The 17,295-nt window shown below is 37.3% G+C and overlaps 1 protein-coding gene across 1 annotated transcript; it reads left to right on the forward strand.

Moving 5' to 3' along the window:
• Nucleotides 1-1,856: 1,856 nt before the first annotated feature.
• LOC124631536 lies at nucleotides 1,857-2,978 on the forward strand. The gene has a single exon (XM_047165983.1). The coding sequence runs from the start codon at nucleotides 2,032-2,034 to the stop codon at nucleotides 2,869-2,871; it is 840 nt and encodes a 279-aa protein (XP_047021939.1). The 5' UTR covers nucleotides 1,857-2,031; the 3' UTR covers nucleotides 2,872-2,978.
• The last annotated feature ends 14,317 nt before the right edge of the window (nucleotides 2,979-17,295 follow it).

Here is a 17,295-nt window from a genome sequence, read left to right on the forward strand (position 1 = left end):
CATCGGACGGCTTCCTACCTTTACGAAGCGCCCAGCCTGGCCTAACCTTATGATTGATCGACCACCAATCTTAAGACTTTGTTTTAACTGAAATCCTCACCAATTGCATAAATGCCAAGTTACTTTTCCTGTTTGTCATGTAGGTAATTACGCTAGACCGGCTCAACAATTAGAAATAGACATATAGGGGGGATTCCGAGAGGACATTGGCCATGGGAGCAGTGTCTTTCGTACACGAGTGAACCCATAGCTGAAAGTTAGTATGGATATCAAATTAGTCATACCACATAGGTACAATTAGGTACTTTTTCAAACCAATCGTAAATCGATTATAACGTAAGATATCGACTGCTTAATGAGCTTTGATGCCTCACTAGCACTCTCGTGTAGGTGCTCAATCGGCTTAGCTGTCGCTATGCAGTGCGTGTTCTAATACAATTCCAGTCAAGATGCTTATTGCTTTGCTGTGTTTAGCTGCTTATAGCTGGGTTTGGGATCCTGTGTTCTAGTTCACTGAATGGAACTGAGATCGTGGTACATTCGAGTAGATTGAGTATGTGCATCGAGGGAAAAGTGCTTGAAATTACGGATAACGCAAGTAAATCTGCGTTGTTGAAAAAAAAACATTTGTTCTTTCGTTGTCATCGTCACAGCCTAAAATGTGCACTGCTTGACCATGCTGGGGCATGCATATTGATAATGACATTTGCTCATTTTAAAAAAATAGACACAGACACGTTTCTTACTGCTTCAGGTACACCAACGAATCAAAATAAAAATATACTAAAACTTACATTGCAGCTCCTACCAATTACCTAATCCTTCAACTTCAGTTTTAAGACTCAAAATAAAATACAACTACCTTAAAGGTACGTGGTACGGAACCAAACGTACGTAAATAGAAACAGAACGATTTTCCTCAAAACTTGTAAGAGAGAAGCTCCGGGTCGTTTAGCTAAGTTCCTTCGTTTGAGACACTGATTGAATATCAGTCTGTACATGCTTTGGAAAACAAGATGAAACTGTATCTAAAACTTACTACCTAGATAAAAGAAGTCAGTACTACTCCTTTTTAATTTTGGATTAGATAACCTGTGTCCGATACCGTTGTCCGATATGTTTTATGTCATTAAAATCTTATATTATATTAGATAGTGTTTTAGTTGAAGGAATCAAAAGTGATTGGCAGTACAAACTGAACTTGTTCACACTAAATTTAGGCATGTATCCTGTACTAATATTATAAAGCTGAAGAATTTATTTATTTGAACATGTTTCTCAGAAACTACAGGACCGGTCTGATTTGGTTTTAAATTGCGCATTTATTTATAAAGAACGTCCAAATGCAATTTTTTTCTATTAGCGTGTGCGATGTAGTTCCCGAGAGGATGCTCTTCATAAACATTGAGATGTTTATTAATAATCGAGTCTTAAAACGCGATACTGTACGCGACTTCAATAAGTGAAAATTGTGACGACTATGCGAGGGTAGTTCTAAAACTCGGTGCTTCACGGAGACGCCGCTAGCTGTCATCAGTTCACCCGTGACCGCGGTCGGTGCAATTCGACCGAAACGTCGGGAAAATAATAAGGTGTCGTACGTTTATATACAGTATCGTGTTTAAGTCCCCTCTATTATGAGGCCGGCTCCACACGTTGGTACTGTAGCGGGACCTACACTAATTGTTGACGCATCAATATTGTTCATACTGTACTTGCATTGTGTTCGCCTCCTCAGTTGTCCCGTATATCGCACTACCAACGCACGCTACTAAATATTGTGACCGTACCTAATCGTATGTAACCTAATTGGAGTCAGATAATAAAAGTGTATTAATTAGTATTCGGTTTCTTTACTTATCTCTGAACACGACACCCCACCATCTAAATTGGTGACCCCGTGTGGAGAAAGTGTGAACTGTAACCAGTGAATTTGGACTTGTAATTCAGTGAATCGGACGACCGGGGCAACTCACACAAGTGTACGTAGTGTCGGTTTAATATTAGTGCGCGTCAAATTAAGAAATTATAATGTCGTCTGAAGACAAGAAGGTCGTTATTGAAGAACATCAACTGTCGTCCATCTCCATCACAGCTAGAATTCCGGAATTTTGGAAGAAGTCGCCTAGAACATGGTTTATCCAAGCAGAAGCAGTTCTAAATCCTCAGAAGATGTCCGACGAATCAAAGTACCAGGTCCTTATTTCAAAATTACCCCCGGACGCAGTTGAGCAAGTTACACAGATCCTTGTGGATCCCCCTGAGAAAAATAAATATGAGACCTTGAAGAATAAGTTGATATTTATATATCAAGAATCCGAAGAGCGGCAAGTAAAAAAACTCATTGGCGAAATGGAATTAGGCGACCAGAAACCATCACAATTACTAAGAAAAATGCAAGACCTAGCCAGGGGACGAGTAAATAACGAAACACTCATAGTTATGTGGCAGAATCATTTACCAAATTCGGTGCGAGGAGTTTTAGCTGTAACGGAAGAAAAAGATCTAGAGAAATTAGCATCAATAGCGGATAAAATAATGGAAACGACGACTCCCATACACAGTGTTGCGACTGTCAAACAGGAACCAGGCCCATCCGGTTCTCAGGACCAAATTATTTCGGCAATAAACAAATTGAGTGATAGATTACAAAATTTAGAGTCAAGATCACGAGGCCGTTCAAATAACTGGCGAAGGAATAACTTTAGACGCAACAGATCCAGGTCAGGGTCAAGAAGTCGCACAAGGAAATTCGAAGATCCAAATTGGTTATGTTTTTACCATTATAAGTATCGCAGCAAGGCAACTAAATGTGTGGATCCATGTAACTGGAAGAAAAAACACGACAAGGACAAGCCAGCGGAAAACTAGAGTCGGTGCAGTCTGCGACGGGAGGCTGTGACCGTGCCTTCGGGAATCACCGTCTGTGTGTCAGAGACAGGAAATCGGGCTTAAACTTCTTAGTGGATAGTGGTGCAAACGTGTAAGTGTTACCGCGGAAAGTAGCCTACATGAAAGGTAATACAAGTGAGTGTTGTTATAAACTCTTTGCCGCAAATGGAACTCAGATTAACACGTATGGTACATTGTACTTAGAATTAGATTTAAACCTAAGACGAGCATTCCGTTGGTTATTTACATTAGCGGACGTACAGCAACCAATATTAGGTGCTGACTTCTTAGCTAATTTTCAGTTGTTAATTGACTTGAAAGGACGAAGGTTAATCGACCAAGTAACTAATTTAAGCACCAAAGGAAATCTTTCTAATTCTAGTGAGCCCACTTTGAAAACTATCGTAAATAATTGCCCTTATTATGATTTATTATGTGAATTTCCAGAACTAACTAAACCAGTTTCGTACAAAGAAACGCCTAAACATAATGTTTGTCATCACATTGAGACCACAGGACCTCCAGTGCACGCACGAGCCAGGCAGTTACCACCAGACAGGTACGTAAAAGCTAAAAATGAGTTTAAGATTATGCAAGAGCTTGGGATTTGTAGGCCGAGTAAAAGCGCTTGGGCAAGTCCCTTGCATGTTGTTCCTAAGAAGGACGGGAATATTAGACCTTGTGGAGATTATAGACGTTTAAATGCGATTACCAAGCCTGATCGATATCCAGTTCCCCGTCTGCATGATTTTACGTATATGTTAGATAATAAAAAGGTTTTCTCAAAGCTAGATATAAATAGAGCCTATTATTGTGTGCCAGTTTCGGAAAATGACATTGAGAAAGCTGCCGTCATAACACCGTTTGGTTTATTCGAATTCGTGCGTATGCCATTTGGATTAAGAAATGCTGCACAAACTTTTCAACGTTTTATGCATCATACTGTTTTACAAGACTTAGATTTTCTTTTCAATTACGTAGATGACGTCATCATTGCATCGGAAAATGAAGAGCAGCATAGAGAACATTTACGAAAAGTTTTTGAACGTTTTGATGAATTTGGTATAACGATTAATTTTTCAAAGTGTAGTTTTGGTAAAGATAAATTAGAGTTTTTGGGTTTTGAAGTCTCTACAGAAGGAATTAAACCATTAGAAGATAAAGTTAAAGCGATTATTGATTTTCCAAAACCTGATACTATAGAGGAACTTAGAAGATTTTTAGGCATGTTAAATTTTTATAGAGCTCATATACCTCATTCAGCTGATCATCAGGCAGCGTTAAATAAATATTTAGGGAATTCAAAGCGTAAGGATAAAAGTAAAATCAATTGGACACCTGAAGCTACGGAAAATTTTGAAAAATGTAAAGATGATCTTAAAAATGCTACCTTATTGTATTTCCCATCGGCACATACACCTTTGTCATTGATGACGGACGCATCAGACACAAGTGTAGGTGCAGTATTGCAACAAAAAGTTGATGGCAATTGGAAACCTTTAGGATATTTTTCGAAAAAATTAACTGAAGCACAAAAGAAATATAGTACATATGATAGAGAACTTTTAGCAATTTATTTAGCAATCATACATTTTCGTAATTTAGTTGAAGGACAAGAATTAATAATTTTTACAGATCATAAACCATTAACTTTCGCGTTTACTAAATTAGGTACCAATAGAGAAACTTCTAGGCGAACTAGGCAAATTATGTTTATTAGTGAATTTAGTACTGACATACGACACATTAGTGGAAATAATAATATAGTTGCTGACACATTATCTAGAGTTGAAACAATAACATGTCCCACGACGTTAGATTTCGCAGAACTCGCCACTGCGCAGGAAGTTGACGAACAGCTTGCAAAATTATTGAGGGCGTCAAACAACAACAGTAAAGTAATATTAAAACGTGTAACGTTACTTGATACTGATAAACATGTTTATTGCGAAATGTCTACTAATAGTGCAAGACCATATTTACCTGAAAAATTTCGTCGTTTAGCTTTTGATTCTATTCATAATTTAAGTCATCCTGGTATTAAGACAAGTAAAAAATTAGTAAAAGATAGATATTTTTGGCCTGAAATGAATAGAGATATTGGTAAATGGGCTAAAACATGTGTAAAATGTCAAAGAGCGAAAGTTCAAAAACATACGGTTTCCGATTTAGAGTCCTTTAAAAGTACTAAACGTTTTGAGCATATACATATTGATATTATAGGACCGTTACCAACCTCGCCAGAAGGTTATAGATATTGTTTAACGATTATCGATAGATTCACTCGTTGGCCAGAGGCATTTCCACTAAAAGAGATAACTGCAGAAATCGTAGCGAAAACATTATATGAAGGTTGGATTAGTCGTTTTGGTTGTCCCATAAAGCTCACTAGTGACCAGGGTCGTCAGTTCGAAAGTAACTTATTCAAAGAATTAATGATTTTAATGGGAATTATAAAGACACGTACAACTCCGTATCATCCTCAATGTAATGGTTTAGTAGAACGTTGGCATAGATCTTTAAAAGCCGCGTTAATGGCTCGCTTAAATAATAAATGCTGGGTTGACGAATTGGCAACTGTAATGTTGGGGTTACGCACAACGATAAAATTAGATACAGGCGTAACCGCTGCACAAATGTTGTATGGCAGTAATATTAGAGTACCCGGTGACTTTTATGATACAACTGATTTGAAAATTAGCGATTCTGAAAATTTCGTAAATAAGTTAAAAGCTGTAATTGACGGGTTAAAGCCATCTAATAGGAAAAATAAGTCACCAAATAAGATTTTTGTGCATAAAGACTTGTATGATTGTGAATATATTTTTATCCGTAATGACGCAGTACGGAAGCCGTTACAACCACCTTACGACGGACCATATCGCGTCATAAGTAGAGATAATAAAGTATTTTGTATTCAGTTGCCCGACCGACAAGTTAAAGTTTCTATAGATCGTCTGAAACCAGCGTACATGTTAATAGAGGATGAATCGCAATCTAAAGTAGTTGATAATAGTAATAGGGATACCGTTTGTCGAAAAGTTACGAAAAAAGTAACAATTCAAACGGACGAACCCGATAGTAAAGTTTATACTACGCGAACTGGTCGAGTAAGCAAAAAGCCATTGAAATACCGATAAATTATTTTATTGTTAAAATGTCAATTTTGCAGATTTATTTAGGACATTAGTTTCAAATTGTGGTATCGTGATCTTTAATTTCATTTACGTTGAGACGATACATCAGTATAGTGGACTAAATTAGCAAAATGGGTTCTAATCAAACGAAAGAGAACGTCATTGTAAACGAAAATGTATCTAATGTGGCCCACATGCATAATAAGCTAAATATTATTGGCATAGTGATGATAGTTATTATAATAATGTTAATCATGGTATTTGCGTACGCACTGAAACGAAGATTCATTAGAGGCGTGAGAAAATGGTTAAGAAAAGAAATGGTAGCCAGTTCTGTAGCCTTACCTAGTATTAAGGTCGAAACTGTGCAACCTCAACATACAATGAGTCCGCCGTCAACAGCCAAAGTTGTGCTGTGATAATAATATGCTGATCAAAAACCCTCGTTCTCTCAAGTGATATTATATTTGTGTGAATGTGTAGTGAATGTTAAACAGTAGTGAATGTATATTTTTTATGGCGTCATCATGTCGGATACTGGAGACTCTTGGTCATTCGTACGAGTAGGCCAAGCGTGTAATTTTATTTTTTAATATGTATAGCAGAGTAACCCGGCATGATAACTACCCTTAACGTATATCGTATATAATATAGATTATGTATATTTCATGTTACCTATTATGTATGTAATCACATTAAATGTCAAGACGGACTCTCTAGAAGTGTTCCGCAACTGTAATAGACGAATATGAGTAGTGTATTACATAGATTTAAGGCAGTTACAGGACGTATTGTGTTATATTTTGTTTTTCGATCGTAGGACATTCTGTATAGTTTGTATTGTTGGTACCGGCCGGCCACAATGACACCAAGAGAGGAGAACAGAGTATAACACAAAGGTTAAGAACATTTTGTACTTAGTTTAAGATTTTTTTTTTTTTTTTAGAAAGTTTTATCCTTTTTGAAGATAGATTTTTTTCTACTCTGTATTTGATATTTACTTTGTAATAATGAACATAAGTTTGAACCTGCACTCTCAGGCACGAGAGATGTATCTTTTAATCACTAAGCCATTAGGTACAAAGCCAGTAGTACTGAGACAAACATGCGCTTATCGCACAACCCGTCAAGCATCTTGTTTCAAAGTTGTTATTGTATAAATGTATACTGTAAGCAAATTTTTGTTGAGACTGTAATTTAATAATATTGTTTGTGAACATTGTAAGCATTTCTTGGATTATATAGTAACTGGATAAGAATATTTTTTTTTTGTAAAAAAAAAATCTTTTGTAAAAAAATTTTTTTTTAAAAAAAAGGGGAGGAATGATGTAGCGGGACCTACACTAATTGTTGACGCATCAATATTGTTCATACTGTACTTGCATTGTGTTCGCCTCCTCAGTTGTCCCGTATATCGCACTACCAACGCACGCTACTAAATATTGTGACCGTACCTAATCGTATGTAACCTAATTGGAGTCAGATAATAAAAGTGTATTAATTAGTATTCGGTTTCTTTACTTATCTCTGAACACGACACCCCACCATCTAAAGTACCAACGCTCGTTCCAACGTTGGACCACAAACTCGATGAGGCGTACACACGTTGGCGAATAAACTAGTTCTGTCCCGTCAGGGCCTGGATGAGGAAGCCATTTTTACTCGACGTACGCACTCGCTGCGTGTTGTAGCAGAACTGAGCAAAGCGCCAACGTGTGGACAGATCGCCAACGTTGGCGCGCAGATCCTTTGATAAAACCGACACGAGACGGCCAACTGCCAACGCTCGCCCCAACGTTGGGACCAATGCCATTTTCTAGATCCACACGTTGGACGCATAGCCTTGGAACGAGCGTTGGGGCCAACGTGTGGAACCGGCGTCAATAGTGTTTGTTTGAGTTTATAAATCATTATGAAGATGAAAGGCAGTACGCACATTACGAACATTGACTTATTTAGATTATTTAGTTGTATCAGATTTATGATCAAGATTTTTGAAAAAAAAAAGACTATGTCGGCTGACTGTTTAGTCTACAGTGTGCGGGAACTTTTAGGAGTTACTCCAATGACGATGACTGCTAAGGATCCATTCACCGTCAAGCCAGTGATAGATAATCCTTCCAGCTGATTATGTCAGCACTGTTCAAGTCTGCATAACACACGCCATCCCAATTAGTATCGAAACAGCGTAATCTAATATCCTTTGGTTGACATTTAAATGTTGCACGCGACGCTGGTATTCAACCCAGCTTTATTCCTGGAAGATCTAATAATCTTCGTTACGTCAGATTGCTGTAATAATGCGGTTTTTTTATGAATTTAACTCACATATACTTCTCATCTGCATAGACGTCGTGGTATAAAAAGGTTCATAGGACAAAAGTGTCATTTCAAATTTTGTTGATCGAGTGGTTGTAACGCTAAAATTATTGCTCCAATTTAAATAAATCTGGTAGTTACACAAAAAGTATAAACCTGAGAAATGACATGGATACTTTTTTCTGGTATTGGTAGTAAGTAGTTCTCTGGGAACGTCGGTAGAACCACACGGAACGGCTGGTATAGTTTTGTTCTTAACTAAACCCAGCTTTGTATTTGTTAACTTTCATAGGAATGATAACGGAGCCCTGAGTAACGGCGGTTTTACACAAAACTTCTGCGTTTATACTAAGTCGAAGTTATCTCGGAATATTTTCTTAGTTACCGGGCGGTAATCTTATCTTTATGTATAAGGAATGTGCTAAAGCTTGTCTAAATAATGAACTTTGAAAATATTTTGAATAATAAATATTTTTCCTTTTGTTTCAGGATTTTTTTCAATAATGCGGCAGTCTAATGGAGTCTAGCTTAGGCATTACGGAAGCCGGTAAGTCAGTTTTCGTATAATTTTCTTCTAAACTTTTTGAAAATTTGAATTAGAATTTTCGAATATAAATCTTGCGTTTACCATAGGTGAGTTGCATTACTTAAATCGGAGAATCGAAAGATTTAACAATTTAAACAAATTAACAAAACGCACCCTTTCTCAAAAAAATCTTCAAAAAATACAATTAATCAAGAACAGGATTTTCCTTTCGTCCAAGTCATAGTGACTTTGGTGGGTATTTTTTTTGGCAGCAGTCGGCGGCAGGGAGTCTGGCATACCCATCGTCAACACAATGGCCGACGTTGATGGATGAGCTCATTGGGGTGCATGTAAGACCCACTAATGTGTGCCCAGCATTATATTCATTCAATTCCTATTATTTTTCATGTGTTCGGATTTTTCGTTGTGTTTTATTGCATTCGTTTTGTCAATTTCCACTAGCTCTTGCTTGTGACTTTCAAGATAATATTTCAAGGACCTAAAACTGTTTTAAGCTCTCATATAATGTTGTCGTAACAAGTTTGCATAGAAGTGATGTAAAAAAATACTTTTCCCATCTCTCACTGATACCCGCATCCGGATCAAAAGTATTATGAATGTCGTTTACTTTCGAATTTATAATTAATACTTATAAGTAGGATACGGATTCTACTTCTCATCTTAAGCCGTCTCCAGATTTGACCCTATGACCTAATCTGCTACTTCCCGTCCAAAATCTATCACTTTCCACCACTGCACCAATCTATTCTCTAATATATCTTACAAAATATCTTTTTACCCCGGGCAAGAGTCCAAGTCTGACAAAATACAGCCTACGCAAGCTGCACGCCCCTCTCCAGCCGCCCCAGGGCTGCCAACGACCAGAAAATTAACATTATCAATTTGTCCACTTGTACCACTAGATATATTATGTACCACATACTCATGCTTGCGACATTGTCCTCATGATATTAATTTATATTACATACATTCCTTGGGAAACTGATTATTGTTTTACCGTACAAAATGGAGCTTACGCGTGGGTTACACAAGCAGTGGGTCCATCCTTTAGTGTGAAGTATCAAAGATATAAAAAGACATAAACTTTCGCCTTTAAAAATAAATGTTACTTGGTTTTCTTGGACTATACTTAAATATCTTGTATACAGCCTGTTCACACTAGTGGATTTTCCGAGAGATATCACTCGGTTCGTGTGAGAGCGGTGTTGTGCGGAAAAACCGCCAGTGTGACGATTTCACGCGTGTATTATTGGGTATTGTGGGTAATTAAAAATCTGTGAACTTGTGTGTTTCGCGGTATTGAGCGATGAATATTTTCTTATACAGGTCTTTCACATTTACAATATTAAGTAGAATATGCATTAAGGCTTTTACTGATGACTTATTGATGTCCTTAATTGAATCTCGATGACTGCTGAATAATAAGTATTCTTTCGGTTGCGGTGGTCACTAAAGTGCAATTAAGAAACGAATGGTTTAATCAAAGATTTACTTAAGTGCAAATAAATGGAAATTACCGCAAAGATGACTGACCTATATTTTCAACTTGACGAAACCTATGGCTACATAATCCTAGCAAACAATACAGCATCAACCGTCATGTCACAGAGTAGGTTAATTGCAACCAATGACAAACTATTAATTCAGTTAGCTAATGTTGTCAGCGAGGACATTGTGCTGCTAAGCCTACTCTGTGTATATCATAGTGGACAATGGGCCGGATTAGTGGGACATGCAGCGCGGTGATAAAACTTGTGAATTAATTGTGCTGGATGACTGGACGCTGGCTATTGTAATGCGTTGTGCCCCTCAAAATGTTTTGACACAAGCTTTGGGTGCGGCCCTCTCTCTTGTTTTCGGAGCTGCAGTGTAAACTGATTTGAGTGCAGGTGGATACAAGGCTGCTGGATATTGCAGTTGGGATGTACTTGTATTTTTGTATGCGAAATCTTTACTAAACTAATAAATAAAGCTTGATAGACAGATAGTTTGATAGCGATAATCTCAGGATCTACAGGACCTATTTGAAAAAAAAATCGATTTCATTGTAAAATAGTTCATCTATCGAGGAAGTCTACATTTTATCACGGAGTGGTTCCCTCAAAACTTCTCACGGAAACTAGTTGAACTATACGATTGTAAAATTCAAAAAACAAAGATTGCATCCTTTGGTCTGTATTTTTACATCTTTCAACCCTCCCAGCGCTCATCTTCAAGTTTTGGTCCCGGACCACTTGCAGACTAAATTAGGTTTTTTGGACTTTCCACTTGAGTCCATAACTTATGCAGCTCCACGCTTGCTTGCAGTGTTGGCTCCGAAAAAACTTTACCTTGGTTTAATTTAGTTTTATGGGTCAAGGTAACAAAAGTTTGTAATTGTTTTCAGTTATTTTAGCTCATGTTATTAACGCTATGGGACTAGGTTTGGGCTAAATTAACAATTTGATGAAGTGAATGGTTCGGAAATTAATTTAAATGCTTTGAAAGCTAATTAATTCGTGCCCGAGGATAGTTTAAATATACACATACTTTTACTTAACAATAGAGATAAACAATACATTAGCACTTTGACAGCGATACGGTTATGATTTACATCAGAACATTACCAGGGAACGTGCCAACTGCGAATTCTAACCGACTATTATAATATCATGTAATCCGACGCACAGGCATAGCATACCCATCAATGATTATATTATACTATCTGGCCAGGGGCAGATGAAGTCCTTTTTTTTTTTTTAACGACCTCAAAAATCATCTAATGACCCCTCCCGTTGTGGGTTAGCAGCGGTGAGGGAGTGTCAGACTCTTACTGACTAAAAACCGTCGTGTTCCGTCATAGGCCTTTTATGTACCAGGGCCGCGGTATCTCTTTCGAACAACCCGCAGCAGATGCAGTCCTCAAAAACAATTGTGGGCACATCCAACTGTTAAGCTTGAAAATTCATAAAATTTGGTGTTTTAGGGAATATACAAGGAGGTATATCGGGAGAATATGAAGGGGAGAACAGAGTGGGTAGTATATAATGTAGTACATAAGTATATAATAATATGGAGGTATATAAAGAACATATGGAAGTCCATGAGGGAGTATATAATAAAGAGTAACCAACATACAATCGTACCAGCTTTCACGTTTATAACATTAGTAGGATAATACAGCCACAGAACAGAAAACCACAGATATTAGTACAGATATGTATATAGATTATTACATACGACATAATATGCAGTAAGCTTCATTTGTCAGTCAAATCAATGGTTTCGATGGCAGCGTGCCACCATGATATTTCCGATAGGTAAACATTACAGAGCGGTCGTGCATGCTAGCATACATATGTATGCTTGTTGTGTATATAGATCGATATTTGCATGAATTTAATAGGTTACCGGATAAACGATGATTCACTTGAGGGTATGTTGTTTGAATGGCTATAGTTATGGCGAGAATTAGGTGAATAGGCATCGAGGTTCTTGACAGACCTTGGATAATATAGCTTGGAACGCTTTACTGTATTATGTAAAGAGTGATGATTTTTTCATGTGGCATTCTTCAGAAAGATTTGTTTAGGGACTTCGGTCATGGAGGAGTGCAAAGCTTTTACTGAATAAAAACCATTTGTTGCTTTTGGAGGCCATTGTGTACCAGGGTTGTGGTCATCCTTATGAACATACCTGCACTCCCGCTTGTTCAGGAGAGCCTTAAAACTTTATACTGTATAAGTCAAAGCTTTTTGACGCCACCCAAAATACCAAAACATGAAACCAAAGCTCACGGGGCCTTGCAATTCAAAGAACTAATGTACCCAGTTTCCCAGCAATAATTCCTAAATAATTCCAAATAATACGACATATTCTCAACGGAATACCTAAGCTCGATTTAGTTTCCTTGCATATAATTCGAGTCTACAGCAGCATTCTCGATTTCAAGCGTACCTAAGTTGATATACGCCGGGTGTATGGGCGAACCGTTAATCAGACAAAGGGTCTCTGTTCAAGTATAATGCGCTTCAAGCTGCTGGAATCGCTGCAGTTTCTAGTTCTGGGTTTAATGTACTGTGATTGCAAATGTGGGGGTGTACTTCAAGCGCTGTGTGCTCTGTATAATGATGGATTGAAGTTCTGGCTCAGTAACCAGATTTCTGCTAATTCGAGGGTTGTTTGATTACAAGGCAGATATCAATAGGACAACATACACACATATATAGGACAGATACATAGTTAACACAGGTGCTTAGATCCTTTTCAATTATATGGGGACAAATCACAAACATCTCACGGTTACGACTCCGCTCAAATATGGCCGCTCGACAATTTGACGCGAGCTAAACGATTACGCTCCGACTAACGACTGCAGATGGTTTAGAACCCTACTAAACCCACACAAACTCATTGCCAATACACTGCCGAAAAGCCAACGAGTCCAGATTTAAATTTCACAACAAACATTTCAGTAGGCGAGGTCGTAAGCAACTTCCCGCTAACTTGTTTCAACCGCGGGAATGAGGTGTTAAATACCGCCCCGGGCCGGCCTGTGTCGGATGGAACCGGATAAATCCGGCGAAAACTGGAACTGTGCACCTTTAATGTACATAAATTCGGTTGCTTGACGGACTGGCTGTTGCAGTCTGGTTAAAGTGGAGTTAATATATTTTGGGTGTAATTATTCCTCGTGCTGCACATATTTGTTTTTAGGAGTTCAGAGGGTGAGAGGTAAAATATTTGAGGTAGAAATTACCATTAACAGAATAACTTAATATCATGGCTTAGTGGCGTTTTTTAGGGAAACTGCCTTTTGGCATATTTTTCTTTTCTGTTATGTGTCACTATTTCAGCTTATTGTGTTGTTACTGCAGATGTTATGGTGTAGCTGATATAATCAAACAAACATACAGCAGCACATATGATCGAGATCTTTGTTTTAGTTCCATAAAGCCCTACTTCAGTCCTCACTATTTGCCGTATTTCACCTTTCGACGAAAAGATTTTTAATATAAACGTGAGCTGCAGTAGACAGCACGTAAAGAGTCCCCTGATACATCGTTTAATCTCGGTCACAAAATGTCCATTTCTATAAGTCTTACATAAGGTGTCTTTTAAAAGCTGAATGGTCTCTAAAAGATGACCAGAACTCCTCTTGGCATCGTGCCTTCTATGCCAACTTGGAGTTCAAAATGTAACTTATAGCATTTTACTCTCTGGTAATTTAAGAAAATTTATTTTAGTGAAATAATACGCGGGTCAGTTGGAATTCAGAGAGGTTTTGCAGGATTTTTATGACGGTCTTAGCTTTTTAGTGGTATTTCAAATTGCTTTATAATTTTATTTTAGCTATTGTACCAGTTATTTTGTCCAATGAATTTGTTGAACTGTTAGATGGCTTAGTTTTCTACACAAGTATTACATATTGTTATTTTTCTATACCTTATTTGTTTTATAGGTATTCCATTTCTTATATACAGCTTATGTAACCAAAAAACACCATCACTCTAAAAAACCAGTTCCTCAACTCAGATTATGGATGCCACGGATCCACTCGAACTATGATCAATCGACCCGACTGGGAGGGAGAAGTAAGGCATAAAACTTGGAAAATCGGACGGCATCCGATCCGTGTACTGTCAATAATTGATAATGGATGACGTCATTATGTCAGCTGGTGATTGATTGGCTGTTCCGGAACGCGCCGAGATGCTACAGAGAAAAACAGTAGGTCAAGTTTATGTCGGCTCTATTCATGTTTGGATTAGGTTTGGCATTGTCATACTCGACGATGTAACTGTATGTATTTTGCTTAGTTGGTCTTGTACTGGTCCTGTGGTCCGGTGGTTCCAGGCATTTAACATACATCCAATTGTTTATTTCGATGTGTGCTTTTATAAGGAGGGCCTGATACGTGCAAAATCAGTATATTTCGATTGCAAGAAAGTTATGAAATTACACATTATTCACCTGATAATACAGTCACTTTTATCTTTAAACGAATTCACCAAATGATATGTTGTATTTTAAATAAGTTTATGGTAAAACATGAACACGCAATTAGCGTTATTTCAACGACTGCATTTAGTTACCCTACTGGTTCCCAATTTACAATGTACAACGCGATTTAAAACATTATGTCTTCAGGGCTCTGTTAACTTGCATTGTTCAGGATTGGATATTGACTCCATAAATTATGCCATGGTGGAGTATTCCTCGTAATGGATGGTGCCACCATGAACTATAATGGCTCGACGGTTAAAGGGAAGTGCTTTAAAAAGGGAGATTTATCTAACGTTATAAATGGAGATGGATGTGAACATTTATATAATTTTCGCTTGTGTTAAGTGTATGATTGATTTTGATGTGTTTAGTGATTTTAAGTACCAAGAATACATAACGAATATCATAGCAACTGTATGTGTATGGCAATCGTTATGAGTAGTCAGAGGCCAGAAAGTTTGACAGCTAGTTACTCCATTTAAAACACTGGTACGTATTCTTTCCTTCAAAAAAACTCTTGATAACTGGCACTCTGTATACACTATTTACAATTTTAATATTTGAATTTCACACATGCCAAACAAACATTCCAAGCTTATGTCACAAATACATATACAATAAAGAATTATGAATATCCTAATCTATTGATTCTTATACAGCAATAAATTTTCCAAAAACATTTTAATTGGTACATAATGTGAAGCGTAGGATATGGGACGGCGGAATGTGGCCGGCCTAGCATCCTTTATGAAACACAAATAGGGATTACTGGTCCCTAAATACCTTATTGCTTGGATTCTGACGTAGATACACTTGAAATGTTACGATGGTGGTAAGGCGAGGTGCTATTGTTAGCGGAGATAATTTACTAAGTTTTTGGTAAGATTGACTTTATAATCTTTTAATAGTGTTAAAAATAAGGTTTAAGTTAGTTTTAAGGAGAGATTCGACTGGTATGCGGCAGTGTGACGTAGAAATATGTCCTTTAGCTTTCTTGTTCTAAAAAATGCGTGCAAACATAACCTAACCTAACCTAACCTAACCTAATGGTCGAAAGACCTGTGTTGTTCGGAAATGTTTGCAGCTTTTTCTTATTTCTTTATAGATCACACAGAGACATAGACAAGAACATGTAGAACAGTATTTTTTAATTGAACATGCATAAACTGTTTACAGCCTAATTAAATTGGATGCTTTAAATCGGATCGAACGCACACAGTCCCTAATTCAAACCTACTTTATCGATAATCTGATCTATCGCTGTGTCTATTACGTTCACTAATAGTTGTCGTTCTAGCCGATTACTATAATGCACAAAGGGAGCCCAGGGCCGATGTTATTGTGAGCTCAAAGGCGTCCATCAAATTGTTACGTATTAATTAAGTAAGGTTGCTTACAAAGGACTGGTGCCTGCAGCTATGGCTTAGTTCCACCTGCTGTATCGCATTACATAGCTTAGATTAGTGAACACACTGATAAAGTTTGAGTGTAAATTAGTAGTTAAGTATTAGACGGTTTTGGCTGTTACTCGATGTGAGATATGTTGTTGACTTCAATACAGTTAAGTTTTAATGTAACTAAGTATGTTTAATGTTTTTATAAACACTAGTAGGTACCTAATACTCAATATTTTATTCGCTATCGTATATTAACTTTATGGTAATATGGCCAAGCTTCCAGGAGGTAAAAAGGGGCGACAAAAATCCTAAATATGCTGTCAAAAAAGATCTCATCTGCCAACGAGACTTCGCCTAACCACACATAAATAATTCTGTCAGACTTTCATTAAATATGCTTTTTTACAAAATCGTAGTCTTAATTCCTTTACGGTGGTATATTATTTATTCTGTGTATGCCAGTATTGCTTGAGAGGGATAAAAGCTTCGTCATCCTATCTATCTCCCTAGTGTTGTTTTCGCAATTTACCTTGATTTGCATGGAGAGGGGGATTTTTGACATGATGCTAGAGAACCACTCTCTAGTCTACTGTTTGTGGATTATACTTGATATTCAATTAACTCTGCCTATTACACAAGGGAACAAGATTTTTGTTGCATGAAATATTACGACTAATATTGTATATTTCTGGGCTGCTAATTGAAGATCTGAAGTCAGAATTTCTGTATCAGCTTTAATTTTTGAAATATCAGCAAAACGTGATTTTCAAGAAAAACACAATTTTATTAACAAAAAACAGCAGAAGAACAACAATTAAGGATCAAAAACTTTATTTCATAAGATTTTCTAGCTTGATTCGGTGCACTAGGGCTGTCTTTAATCCTGCACCAGTAGTTCGCCACCATGTTGGCATTCCAATGATCCTGGGACCGCTTTTCCATAGTCCGAATATCTTGATGGAACCGTTCGCCTTGTTCTTCACTGAGATCACATAGATTTTCAGGGAAATGGTCGAAA

The sequence above is a fragment of the Helicoverpa zea genome, chromosome 6 (assembly GCF_022581195.2).
Source record: "Helicoverpa zea isolate HzStark_Cry1AcR chromosome 6, ilHelZeax1.1, whole genome shotgun sequence".
NCBI lineage: Eukaryota > Metazoa > Arthropoda > Insecta > Lepidoptera > Noctuidae > Helicoverpa > Helicoverpa zea.